This window comes from Oxyura jamaicensis, chromosome 2, assembly GCF_011077185.1.
Source record: "Oxyura jamaicensis isolate SHBP4307 breed ruddy duck chromosome 2, BPBGC_Ojam_1.0, whole genome shotgun sequence".
NCBI classification, from domain to species: Eukaryota; Metazoa; Chordata; class Aves; order Anseriformes; family Anatidae; genus Oxyura; species Oxyura jamaicensis.
In genome coordinates, this window is record NC_048894.1 from 83988664 (window position 1) to 84002211 (window position 13548).

General features: G+C 38.1%; 1 protein-coding gene across 2 annotated transcripts; it reads left to right on the plus strand.

Annotated features, from left to right (window-relative positions):
- The first annotated feature begins 50 nt into the window (after window positions 1-50).
- On the plus strand, window positions 51-12321 carry ATPSCKMT (ATP synthase c subunit lysine N-methyltransferase). Of its 2 annotated transcripts, XM_035317433.1 has the most exons (6): window positions 51-237; window positions 605-888; window positions 3405-3542; window positions 4197-4247; window positions 7882-8196; window positions 8232-12321. In XM_035317433.1, the coding sequence occupies exons 2-5, from the start codon at window positions 607-609 to the stop codon at window positions 8077-8079; spliced, it is 669 nt and encodes a 222-aa protein (XP_035173324.1). In that variant the 5' UTR covers window positions 51-237; window positions 605-606; the 3' UTR covers window positions 8080-8196; window positions 8232-12321. The 2 variants fall into 2 exon arrangements, with proteins under 2 accessions (XP_035173324.1, XP_035173325.1); XM_035317434.1 differs by lacking the exons at window positions 7882-8196; window positions 8232-12321 and adding an exon at window positions 5245-6197.
- Window positions 12322-13548: the final 1227 nt, after the last annotated feature.

Genomic DNA, 13548 nt, shown 5'->3' on the forward strand with positions numbered 1-13548 from the left:
GAGGGGAACTTCTGTGGCGCCCGCGGCCGAGCTTTCTGGAAGCGGCCGGGGCTCCGGGCGCTGCGCGGCGCTCGCGGCCCCGTCCACCAGCGCGGCGTGGGGGGGGGGTGGGGAATGCGATTAGGCACAATTCGGGCGCCAGGCGGGCCACAGCGCGGTGACGGGGAAAGAATAAGGAAGGACAGCCCCGCCGCGGAAGGGTGCCGGGCGGATCTTCTCTTCAGTGTCTTCAGAAAGGTGCTCGCCTCCCTCTCTCGTCCCCCCCGCCGTAGTGGGGTGGTAGGGTCCTCCTGCATAAATACAGTCGCCTACTTGGGGGGGGGTCTTCATGGTGGGGTTCGGGGTGGGGGTTTAGGGATGCGGAAGTGGAAGATGTCTTTTTTTTCCCCTTTTTCTTCCTGAACAATAAACCTAACACCTTAACTTCTTATATGCAATAATTTAACATTTTATTTAACTTTTTTAACACCTAGGAATCAACTGAAGCATAACCGCCCCCCCCCCCCCCCTTTTTTTACACCTGTCACATCATGTCCTGTTTTGCCTGTTAAGTGTGCAGTTGGTAAAAAGTTACTTGTTTATATTTGTTAATATTTGTCTGTAGGTATGGTGTCCAAAGCACTGGTGACCCAGAGCCCCGCTCCACTCGTGCAAGGAAGCCCTGAGGAGCCCTCCAAGAGAAGGCAGTGGGGGCTGCTGGCGACGGGCGCTGTTGGTGGGGCGCTGGTGGCACTGTATGCTGTGGTCACCCCATTCCTGGTGCCAGCTCTCAGGAAGGTCTGCCTGCCCTTTGTTCCTGCCACCTCAACGCAGATCGAGAATGTCCTGAAAATGTTGGAGGGCAGAAGCGGCTCTCTAGCTGATATTGGTAGCGGGGATGGCCGCGTTGTAAGTTACAGACATCTCCTTCCTTCTCTATCTCAAAAAAGTGGCAAATACTCCACCCCTGGCCTCTGCTTTCTCATATTTACAAATATTTTCCTTCACATCCATTGTTTTTGACTGAGCTTTATGCAAAGACAAGCCTGAGAATGGTTTATGTTTAGTTTAGCTGAACAATCAATAGTTTTGTTCCAGCTGTACTCTCAGCTTGACAGAGTAGCATCCCAAATCATAACCTCGTGTTGTTGCTTGGGAGGGATTGCACTGCATTCACATAAAGATGTAATTAAAGTATTAGCATTGTGTTTCCCAGAGAGCTGTATCCCATATAGGTTTATAGCTGCGGTATGCGAGGCTGTGAGTTTAAATAACCCTCTGCTTTTGGAGCTGCAGCTCTGATTACTGCATAAAAGTGACAGAAGAACAAAACAAGATGAGAAAGGAATGATGGATTACAAAAATAAATATCATGGTATCGTTAAAACTACAGTCTTAACACCATTGTGCACTGCTGGCTGCCCCATTTCAAAATGAATGCGGTAAAACCAGAGCAATTGCAAAGAAGAATGGTAGGAAACACTGTGGAAAGGTTTCTCTGCTCTCTGCGGACTTTCAGTACAGAATCTAGTTGAAGGCTTTTTCTGTATGGAAATTAGGATATAGGATAGGTAATTTCACTGGCTTCAAATGTTTTTAGTGTTGTAGCACTTGTTTTTCAGTGTCAGTTTCTGGTCTTTATCATTATGTGGCAAAGTTAAGATACATCCAACCCACTGCAAAATTATTTTAAGGTTGAGCTCAACAGCTTACTGTGGAGTTTTGGGGCATAAATAGATTCACAAAGAAGTTAGGGAGATCTGGGAGGAAAGCTCTGGGTAGCCAAAGTGATGCTCTGCTTTCAGGGCATTGCCCAAACCTTCCATTTGTCAAAACTGGTGGTGAGGGAGAGCGCTGCGGAGAGTGGTGTGGGTTGTTTGTTGTTGTGGTGCTTTGGGTAGTATTTTTAAAGCACCTGCTTCTGATCCATTTTAGTAACAGGATGGTAAATTAAGTGGGTTGTTGATGGAAACAACCAAGATCTTTCTTGAATACTGCCTTTGTCCATTTTTCATGCGAATGATTTGACCATCTGTCCATGCTGCAGTTGGATTTGGACGTCCAAATGTGTGAACGAATTGCGCCTAAGTAAGGCTCAGGGACAAGCACATAGGTACAAGAGAACTGCAGATTCTGATGTCCCTCTTGACCCTTATCTGAAAACACTTAATTTGACTAGGTACTGTATATTGGATTCAAATTTTGTATGTATCTATATATGTAGGCACCTAGCTACATGTAATATATATATTAGTGCCTAAATGGAGACTGAAGTCTACTTGGAGAGCCAGGTGCCAAAAACTGGATGCTTGGTGTTGCCTTAATGCATCTGTATTGAAAAAAGTTGAGTTTCTGTTCACATGTCTGTAAATATTTAGCACTTATGCAGTGTAATCTGTGGATAAATATGGACATATTTTATTTTCAAGCATGGTGAAAATGTCAGGTTCTTTTACTATATTTGAAAATTTGGTGTGTGTGATGCAGGGGGAATTATTTTAATACTGTGCAGCACATTGTGCGATACTGCTGTTTGAGATGTTGTATTAAGAAATTTGTACTTCTTCCTGATTCTACCTTGCCTGTTCTGTAAGTCATAGTTGATGAGGCTTTTCCTGATTAAAACTTGGCAGTAACCTTTTAAATTATGGCTCAGTCCTCGATTTTAATATTTCTAAAAATTAACGTACTGTTTTGGTTTGAAGTTTCCTTATAAATAAATAAGTATGTTTCGATATAGTTAGAAGACATTTTCTATACAGGTTAATAATTCTGAATATTAAGGTCTGATTTGAGGGAATATACTTAATGCATTTTGTTAACTGAGTTACCTTTTGCCTTTTTAAAATTATGTGTGAAGTTTAGCATTAGATAAAAGCTACACCGAGGTTTGCTCTGTTATTTATTTTATTTTTTTTTGGATGTCAACAGATTGCTTTCACAGTCTTTCTACCGATAGGTCATTTTGGCTTTGATGCAGGGATCTTTCAAGTGCCTTACCCTTCACTGCTGCTCAGCTAGGTTAAATGCTCTAATTCTGAACATATCTGCTTGTGTCTAACATACCTACTGTCTCCAGGGTCAGTTTTGGTACTCTTGAATTCTAAGGTAGTGTCATAAATATGTTAAATTAAACTTTTATGTGAGTCATAGACATAGTACAAGCTTACGGCTTTGTCTGTGAATAGTTAAGTGGTTAATTCTGTTTGTATGAATATCAATTTCAACAGAACTAGTCACAACAGTAAAATATAATCTGAATTTTTGTTTGCTATACTATCATTCTGTTAGTAATTAAAATCAAATTACTTGCAAAAGGGCATTCCTTTGACTTATAAATAAAACTCTGTCATTTCTCCTGTTTGGATGAATATACTTTTTAGCACTCTCTGTTTCTAAGTGAAGATTTCTTCTCTTCCTTGTAGGTGATAGCAGCTGCAAAAATGGGATTCAAAGCTGTTGGTTATGAATTAAATCCCTGGCTAGTCTGGTACTCCAGATACCGTGCCTGGAGAGACGGGGTACATCACAACACCAGATTCTATATATCAGACTTGTGGAAGGTAGGTGGTGGAGTACCTAAGAATGAATCTGGGATGTCTGGGAGATTCCCATAATTTGGAGATAGTTTCTGGGAAGAACTATATTTGTCTGGCCACAAGATGCTGTATTGGGCTTTCAGAAGAGTGCTTACACTATAGAAATACAGCTCACTGCACATATACAGTGCTTTGCTGGTTTTGTGCTGTGGTGATGTGCTATGCTTTTCCAGTACAGATTTTGTGAGCATACTACATTGTACTTATGCCAGTTGAATGATGTGGGCTGCTGTCATGTCAGGCTTCACTGAGAGCTGCTTCTGTGGAGTCAGTAATTGACTTTTGTTCACCTAATGTGCAAGAACACAGTCTTGTGATACAGCGTTAGATGTGTGTTCTTCTGTAGCTGTTCAGGATGTTACCTGATTCTTAGCGTTGCTCTAAGCTTTTTTTTTTTTTTTTTTCTCAATGTGTATTCATTTGAATGAAAATTGCATCTTTAATGAGACTTACTTTTTGTCATATTTATGTTTGTCTCCCCCCAGCTATTCCCATCAGTCTTTTTTCTTTAAGCAGCATTTTCTGATGAGTAAAGCAGATACAAGGAATTTTAGTAAAAAGTGCAAATGTACTCTTTCTATCCTTGTTCAAGACTTTTTTTTTTTTTCTTCTTTTCAGGTTTCTTTTTCCCATTATACAAATGTTGTTATTTTCGGGGTACCTCAAATGGTAAGTTTATTATTATTGCACAGTTAATTTAATACCAAGATACTCATCTGCAAAATAAATCAACCTATAAAATGTCAAAGGTAGTACTAATAATATTTAGATATTTAATTGTTGGTTATTAAAGTCCATGATAAAACCTGGTAAAACTTGTGACAGGGTGTAGACTGGAGCTCTAAAAGCATTCCTGGATTGTGGCAGTGGTAGCATTGTATTTACTGTCAATTACTGAAGTCCAGAATCAAAATGAAAACTGCTGTGCTTAAGTTGCTTTGAGAAGGTGATAGATTGATTCTGGTAAATTTCAGGTTTTCATACTGGAAAAAAAAAGGGATGTTTGCGGGGAGGGGACAGAGTAAGAAATGGGCTACAGCTGCTTTTCTGTGAACTTGTCAATGGAAGTTACTGAACTTTTATATTATCTAAAAATGGGATGACCTCAAGTTAGGCTAGTAGCTAGTATTCTGAAATAATTCCTTGCTCATGTTAGACTGAGGGTTTTAGGAAGGAAGATGAATACTTCAAGTGTAATTGCTAGAGAACAAGTGTACAAATTCTTCACATTTTAGGAGGGCTTTGTAGCTTATGTTCATCATGTCCCATGGGTTCTTCAAAATTGCTGTTGATATTACTGCATAGAGACTATTTTGGTATATTACATAAATTCAGTCAGGACTTGCTTTTACTTTGACTTTTGGCTTTATCTAGTTTTTCTCTTTTTTTAGTACAAAAGAGAAAAAATATTTTCTATATCATTAGAACCTTCTATATATGTTGAATGCATATGGAGAAGTGAAATGGAAATATATAAATGCTTCTGTAATGCTGCTTTTTTTTTTACTTTTTTGTGCTAGGGCAGATGTGGGATGAAGTGGAGTGAAGAGCTTTACGTGATGCTATACTGTGCAATATGCTTTGATAGTATTTGTGTGGCAGTAACAGGAAGATGCAACAAGAAGCATAATGATGTTTCCCTACTCTCTAAATTTTCCTTTAACAGCATTGGAATTAAATACCTACTTCAGATTCACATTGTAACTCGTGGTGGGAACTGAAGTGAAAATGCATTTTTTCCTATTTTTCTGGTGGCATATTAGCGAGAGCTGTTACAGTGCTCGTGCTGCAGATGTTCCCAGGTTTGAATGCCGCGTGTTCGCTGGCCTGAATTCCAGGAGGGGGCAGTATAAAGATTTGAATCTGCAGTCACAAAAGTCAGTTGCGTAAGGGCAAAAGTGCAGGTGAAGAAAGATATTTCAGTAAACGAAACAAATGCCTTAGGAGAATGTGAGCGTGATTAGTTGAAATACTGGCTGAATTTTAAAATTAGCTAATTTACCCCATTTTTATACTACTATGATAGAAAGAGTACCCTTTAGTCTCAGAATAACTTCAGTAAATTCAACAAATATTAGTCTTAATTCTTCCAATAAAATACTGTCATAAATGTAACAGACCCAAACGGAGGACCTACAGTGTTTCCTGAGAATTAATTTGCTCATAATGTTCTTTAAATTTGTTTTCTAAGTTGTGAATGCTTAGTCTCCTGAATGACTAAATTGATTTTCTAGAAACTCTTAATGCATTTTCTCTTTTTTTTTTTTTGACTGAGGGCAATAAATGTCTTTAGCTTTTATAGTAATAGTGGTCTGATTTGATGCTGTCACACTGTGCTTTTATTTCACATCCAAGATTAGCTAACAGAACTGGGATGTATTGATCTTCAGCGAAGACTGTGAGACCTCTCTGTTCTTGCAAGCATCTGGGGGAAGATGTGTTTATCAATGAGTCATTGCAGAGAGACTTTTACTTGCTCGGGGTGGGATGACAGAATTTTTACCAGGTGTTCATGTTCACAACTGCAGTTGAATTTTAACTAAATATGTCCTGTACAAAAGTTTTTACTAAAGTGTTTATCGATATAGATGTAACACACAAAATCTGAATGATATAAAATATAGTATGATTATAATACCTAATGCTACTGAGAAATTTAGCTTAAAACTACTTTGGGTTTGGTTCAAGAACGCAATTCTTTTTGGCTGAGCTATTTATGAAATTTTCTAATTTGAGACATGAGATACCACTGTTTTTCATAATTACTCATTAAAGGTTAGGCTAGGTCCATGTCTGTGGACTGTATTAATTGCTATAACAACTTAGTCCTGTCTCTTCTGGTGTATTAGGTCAGTTTGAGATAGGAAATTGGGTTTATTTTTCTCATTTATTCAAGATACACTAGCAGAAATGTTTTAAAGCTTTTGCTGTATGGACTATATCACAGCACAGAATGCTTAAAGGAATTCATAGGTCTAATATAGCCACGAGTTACCTCTGAATAATTTTCCTAAAATATGCCATTGTAAGCTTAAATTTAGCTATAGTGGGATGGTACATCAAAGGTAGGCCCTGCATGTATGTAAGAGTTGAAGTTAGCTTTAGCCTTTTAAAATGTTTTTAAAGCCAGTCTTGTTTTGTAATGTGTTCTGTATTTTTTGGTTTGAAATTTTTGTTTATCTTGTGTCCTTCCTGGCTTAAATTGAACTGTATTTGTAGATAATTGCTATCCTTTTAACTTTTTAATAGCTAAATGCTATGCCACAATATCAAAGTAAAAATATTTTAATTTTGGAGCTCGCTGCTATAATTACTCAGTGAGATATCATTTGTCAGAAGGAATTTCAAATGGATGTGCAGTGATCTACTTAAGCATAATATCTGATTTTTGCAAAGGACAGAAATGGGTAGATCTATGCAGCGTCCTCCCAGCCCCCGATATGATAGCAATGCGGGGGCTGGAAAGAAAATAGGTGTGTTAATTCATTTCTCACTTAATCCATAGAGGAATTTTTGGCATACTTGCTGGAGAGAAAGTACCTGGGCAGAGTGTTTCCCTGTTCTGGAGGGGTAATGATATTTCCTGCAGCAAAAATGGAGCTGATAGAAAAGTCAGTGGAGGAAAGTTGTACAGAGCAGGTCTTCAACCAAGGCAAGCTGTATGGTGGTATGTGCTGTTTCATACAGTGCTGTGCAGGGACTTTGGTGTTTGTTTGTGGTAATAGTCTGGAGCCAACAAAGCTCAACTTCAGTGCTGTTTACCACACCAGTACTTTGCCATATAGTGAGAGCAGAATGCTTGCTTTAGTTTGCTGACCAGACATGGGGTTTTGAATGTCCCAGGACCCATCTTGGGGTTAGACTGGAAATCATGAGAGGCATTGGCCTTTGAGTATTACACAACCTGAGGTGTTATAAATTGTATAAATTTGGGATGCCAAACTCTAATTGTCTGCAGGGAAGAATCGCACTGAAGAAGATCATGAATTTGAATGTGCAAACTGTTGCCTTAATGTGGTTGTGTGTGTGTATTTGTTTTTGCTTTTTAAATGAAAGGTTTATCTACTGTAATTTAATTTCAAAGACTTAGTTACAGTTTCAATGATCTCACTGGTCAGGACACAATAACCATTTTCTAGTTTTAAGTATTCTTTGTCAATGCATCAAAGCAGAACATATATCAGGAATCCTTTCCTATTTTTTTCCAAATATTCCTCAAATGTTGGACTTGTCTTTGACACTTAAATTAGAGAATGTTTCTGTTTTGTACTGTTCCTGAAAGTTTTTTGTTGCTGCTCCACAGATGCCACAGTTGGAGAAGAAGCTCAAAGAAGAGCTTGAATGTAATGCCAGAATCATTGCCTGTCGTTTTCCTTTCCCTTGCTGGAACCCAGATCATACTGCAGGAGAGGGAATAGACACTGTTTGGGCCTATGATTTGAAATGTCCTAGTGGAAGTGAAAGAAAAAGCTTGGAAACAACACCAGCAGCAGAATTTTAAACATCTAATGTGTTCATGGACTGAATTTTTCAGCTTTGATTTCACCGGTTGGAAGATGAGATTAACGTGAAATAGAGACCAGGATATTGAGGTGTATATTCTCTGAAATATTGGTACATTTTTATTGGTTACAATACAATATTGGTTATTGGTGAAGTACATTGGTTATCTGAAAACACAAAAGGGTTTAGTTAAAAGACTTAATGTGTTTAGTAAAAAGTATTGGAAAGTGTTATAGCATCAGAAAACTTTAATATAGAAAATGGGATAAAACAGGGTACACTATGGGAAGCATGTGTTGAGGTTTAAATGCTCAAATTGGCTAGCCTAAAACCAGAGGTCATCTGGTCCAAGCCCTCTGCTTAGGCAGGGCCACCTGTAGCCAGTTGCCCAGGTCTATGTCAGACATCTTCTGAATATCTCCAAGGAGAGAAACTTTGCTGTGTAGTGACTATGTAAGTTTGTCAGACCTCTGCACAAGTGCTGTCTGGAGATCTAAGCTTGAACAAGTTAGGGAGTTGCCACCTGACTACTAGGCAGTTGTTACCATACCTAAAATTAGCTCAGGCCAAGAGAAGTACAGAAATGCTGCTCTTGGATCAACACAAAGCCTGTGACAAAAAGCATGATTCTTGGGCTTACAGTATCTGACTTGAAGAGAAGTTGTTTGTTATTTGGGATGTGTAGTCTACAGGTATACTTGTACTCAAACTTTTTCGTGTTTGTGTGGGAGGGGAGGAGGAAGGCGAATGTAAAATAAAATTCTCACTAAGGAGATGAAATAGTGCAGTAGAATGTTTTTCTCCTTACTGTATACAAAACAGGAGAAGAAAGGGGCAGATGTATCCTCAGGAGTCTGCGAAAGGAGAGATGATTTCAGCCTCACATATGGCAAAGCACAGCTGTGAGTACTGGGACTGTATGTCTTGAAGAACACTGATTACTAGTAAACCATCTTTTACGGCATTTCACTGCAGTGCAGCGTAGTGGATCTTGTAAAACTACACTAAACTCTTTCCACCATGAATTAAGAGTTATAAATACTACATGATAGGACTGGGCTACAGCGGCTTATCTAAATGGCTGCACTTACTTTAATATCCCAAGGCCATAAAACTGGAATCTTGGACAAAGGAAATCTGAAATTATTTCCACCAAAAAGATGGTACAAAGGGGATGTTGGCTAACTAAGCCAAGAGTCCTTCCCTGGATGTTTATAAAGGAGAAAAGGCAGAAGATTTTGATAAATTAAGTTGTGACTCATCTGCCGAGCAGTACTTTCAGCCAAGTTTCAACTGCTTGCTTTCACTAACAGTCACTAAAGTTAGTTAGCAAGGAATGAAGTAGATATTTGTTTGGCTATATATTTGTCTATTGCATTATCAGGTGTCTTTTAAAAGTAAATGTGAATTTCTGCATTTTACATTTAAAGACTTTGGAGTGGGCTTCTTAGTTACCAGCTATGGCTCCAGAAGTACTTGTTGAGGAGGGTGAGATAAGGAGCTAATGACTTGATAGCCTGAGCTTTAGGAACACTAAGTACTGTTCTCAAGGCAAGGAGAAATTTATGATGGCTCTTAAAGTGAAGCAGAGGGCTGTTTCTTACTCTAGACATTTACCTTTTGTTAAGTGTCTACACTGAAGTATACAGTGGTCCATAGTTTTTTTTATTCCTTATTACATAGAGGAATGCAGTGCATTTCCTGTTTCCATGGCTGAAGTGTGAAGCAGAAAGCTAACTACTCTGATTTACACAGGAGGGTTGGGAAAGCACATTTTGTCATGTCATCCTCAATTTTCCTGATCACTTGTGTTGGTATTTAATCAATTAAACTATCAAATGAGCACAACTGTGGCTTCAGTTATCACTGTATGGATTATGTTGATACATTTCCAATTGCTCAGGTGATTATGATTTCATTGATGTGCTACATCGAAGTACACGTTTCTTACTTATGGAAACCAAAAAGCCGTAGAGAACTGGCTTAATTAAATTACAGCACAAGTCTGAAGGCACAAGAAGGAAACCCCCAAGCTACACTGCTGTTCAATACTGAAGTAATTCAGATACACAGAAAAAAACAGTAGTTTATCTTTGTTTACATCTTCTAGTAGAATCACTTGACTTCTGGGAGCTACTTGTTTTATCCCTTCCTCGTGCTGCCAGATCTTAGCAAAAAAAAAGCTGCTACATCTCTGAGTAATGCTTTCCTGAAATCCTGTAGAATTTGATCTGTTTGAAAATAAAATGGGTTGGAGTTCTTTGGACTCAGACTTTCAAATTATTTTTAACTCATTCTTTGAGGCACGTTGTGTCCCCACGGGCTTTGTGGTGCAAGATCAGTTGCACCAGTGCTCCTATTACATAATCTTGTAGTTTTCTATTTGACATGAATTGACTTTCTAGAGGGAGGGACAGTGGTAAGGTTTCAAGAGAGCCATTCTATATGCAGGTCACTTAGTATGTATTGCACAGTCAGTATAGCTACACAAGTCTCAGCTAAGCTTGTCCAGATTTGTCTGTGAAATGTGCACGTATTTTATGAGCTTTGGGCATTTCTGTATTAGTAGGTATATTGAAGTTCTTGATTTACCCTATGGAGTCTGATTATATGCTCTCATTTAATCTAACGCTACTCCAAGGAAGCTAATCCTCTGTCTCTGTGCTGCTGTTTGTGTCTCATGAGTTGTAGCCAGGTAAGAAGATAAGGAATCAAAATTTAAAATACACTACCACGTTCCACAAGGCCAGTTGAATGAGTATGACTGGGGTGAAAACACTTCCAGAGCTCAGGCTAAGGGAAGTCTTTAATGAAGGACACATCTCATGAGGTGCCAGAGATCTCCCAAATTCTGCTTTTTTTTTGTCTTAACATAGACTTTTTTCATGCATGTAAGCTTTAAAAAATATTGCCACCACAATACCATTCTGAGATCCAAGGATGAAGTAAGCAGAGGTAGCATCTTGTTCATCTATGTTTTGAAGTACGGGGAGGAGAAAAGAAGAAGGGTGTCTCACAGCCCAAGTATGTCAATTTGAACTATTTCAAAAGCAGTTTGACAGACTTGCATCTTAGCTGTGTGCATTTCTCATTGGATGGGTGCATCCTTACTAAGAATAGGCTGTGATGACATGAGAGTCAGAAATGTGTTAATCAGATACCATGGTGTTTGAATGAACAATAACTCTTCACAGATCACCTCAGGCTTCTATAGTTTGTTTTCATGGTGGTTTGCAAATACTGAAGCATTATTCAAGAAACCATGAATCCGTCAGGTTCATGATTTAAGAGGGCAGTCTAACATCAGATTTAATGACAATAAATTCTGATTGGAGTTATTTTTCCTTTACTCTTCCAAAATTTGCATATCTCTAGTTTTGCAAAGTAACCACAATTTGATTTTTCAAAGTAATATGTTTCTGCCAGAATAGTTCTTGAAATCTTGATTAGAAAGTGTGGCCTCCGTGTTTAACTGTAAAAAAATCACCCCAAGTGTAAACGCTGCAAAATAAGTATTTTCAGTGTTTTTCTTTGTATGATAATCTTTCTACTCATCCTTGTCTGCTTTACCGAGGGAGACTTTTTATATGGTTAGATACCAGTTTTTTTTTTTTTCTGCATTCTGTTTTCTGATATATTCCTCTTGTTTCAGCATTTGTTTTTATTTTTTATACTGTTTTTTACAGTTTTGACTATTTGCCTTCATAAATTCATCAGAGCTTCTCATTTCCTTTCATTTTCTCTAAACCGGTTGCCTTTTTCCAGCAAACCTTGCAGAAATACTTGCAGGAATGTCCTCTTTCTCTGTAACTTTTTAACATGTATTTAACTAACCCACTTGATTTATTTAGCTGTCTGTATGCTGACATAGCATGATTTTTGTTTCCAGTAAATGAAACAAAAAACACATCCATCTACATGGTATTAGACTGAAAAACAGCCTCGGTCTACAACAGTTCTGGACATTTAGTAGTTTTAAGTACTTAATTTAGCATTTTTATTATATTTCATCACTTGGGAAATGAATACAGGCCTTTTATCCATTCAGTAGTCCTTTTCATTTGGGTTATTTGTTCAGGTGGGATTTTTGCTGATTTCTTTTTCTTAGTGTAATGTTGGGTTTTCTATTAGAGGCTTTGGCTGAAATGTTGAACTGATGTCTTTGCTGTGAATTGCTATGTAAAAATCACTGTAATGCAATCCAGTGAACTGGTAGAATTGGTTAAAAAAAAAAAAAAAATGTAAAAACTGCTTACCAGTAAATGTGAAGGGATATTTCTCAGCTTACTGTATATGTTGATGTTGTTTTTTTTTTTTTTTTTTAAATTAAGTAAGTTTTGGAAGTCCCATGTATAGCTTGTGGGATAAGGTATTGAAGTCATCAGAGGTCTTTGCAAGGTCAGAAGGAGAAAATTAATGGCTTTCAACATGATGTCTGTGAGCTTCTTATGAGGAACCCAGATGTAATTTAATAGGCAGGTCTACTGTCAGTAGGTTCGTATTTACTACCAGTAGTCTTGTCTTTCCACTGGAAAATTTTAATGTGTCTGAAACAAACATCTGGGAGTTTTTGAACTAAAAAGTTTAGATATGATGTTATGAACCAATGGGAATGAGTTTACCAAAGGGATGGATTTTTCTTGTCTTTCTCTTTTACCTTGCATTGGGCTGCTGAGCCTTGAACCTTTGCATTATACAAATGTACGAGTCTCTGCCTCTTTTGGTAAGGACACAACTTCATATCCCTCTGTGAAAGCAGGTGCATGGTTTTGTACATTCTCATTGCATTCTAATCAATTCTAGCTTTGAAAATGGAAATGTGAGGAGAGCACACGGAATGGAAAAAAAGCAACACTTGAGCATCAGTGTAAGTTCTGGGAGAGAAATGGGTGGTGTGGGGTATAACCAAAATGCAAGGGACCGTTTCTGTCACCGTTCATCTAGCCACCTACAATTTGATGTCTTTTTTTTTTTTTTTTTTTTCTTCCTGGCAGTATGTAGCTCTTCTTGTAAGTGTACCTTTTCTTTCCCATGTTTTTTCCCCAAGCTTTTCAGAGTGCACACAATTTGAAATAATTTATATGTCCAAATGTGCCATTCTTTAAATTGTCTTCAGGGATCCTCATCATCTGCGTCCCTGTATATTTTATTGCTTCTTCCTTTCCTTCTGCACATGTAGAAGCCAGATTTATACTCCTGACTGCCTTAATGCTTAATTCATAACTAAGTTTTGTGAATATGATCAACGCCAATTAAGTTTATTTGCAAACACAGATCTCACACTGAAGCAATTTTAGAAAGATTCCGAGCAGGAACAGAACAAGTAATGTTCATGATGTGTGAATACCAATGTTATTTAGTGACGGGGATGGTAGGATCTCTTGCTGTTCAAATACAAACAATAAACCCAACCCCTTCCAAGTGAGGACATTACCAACTCGAAAGGAGACTGCATTTATCACCCTGA

Coding starts and splice junctions, on each gene's coding strand:
- ATPSCKMT (XM_035317433.1), top strand. CDS start 607: ATGGTGTCCAAAGCACTGGTGACCCAGAGCCCCGCTCCACTCGTGCAA. Junction 3,543..4,196: donor ATATATCAGACTTGTGGAAG/GTAGGTGGTGGA, acceptor TCTTCTTTTCAG/GTTTCTTTTTCCCATTATAC. Junction 4,248..7,881: donor TTTTCGGGGTACCTCAAATG/GTAAGTTTATTA, acceptor GCTGCTCCACAG/ATGCCACAGTTGGAGAAGAA.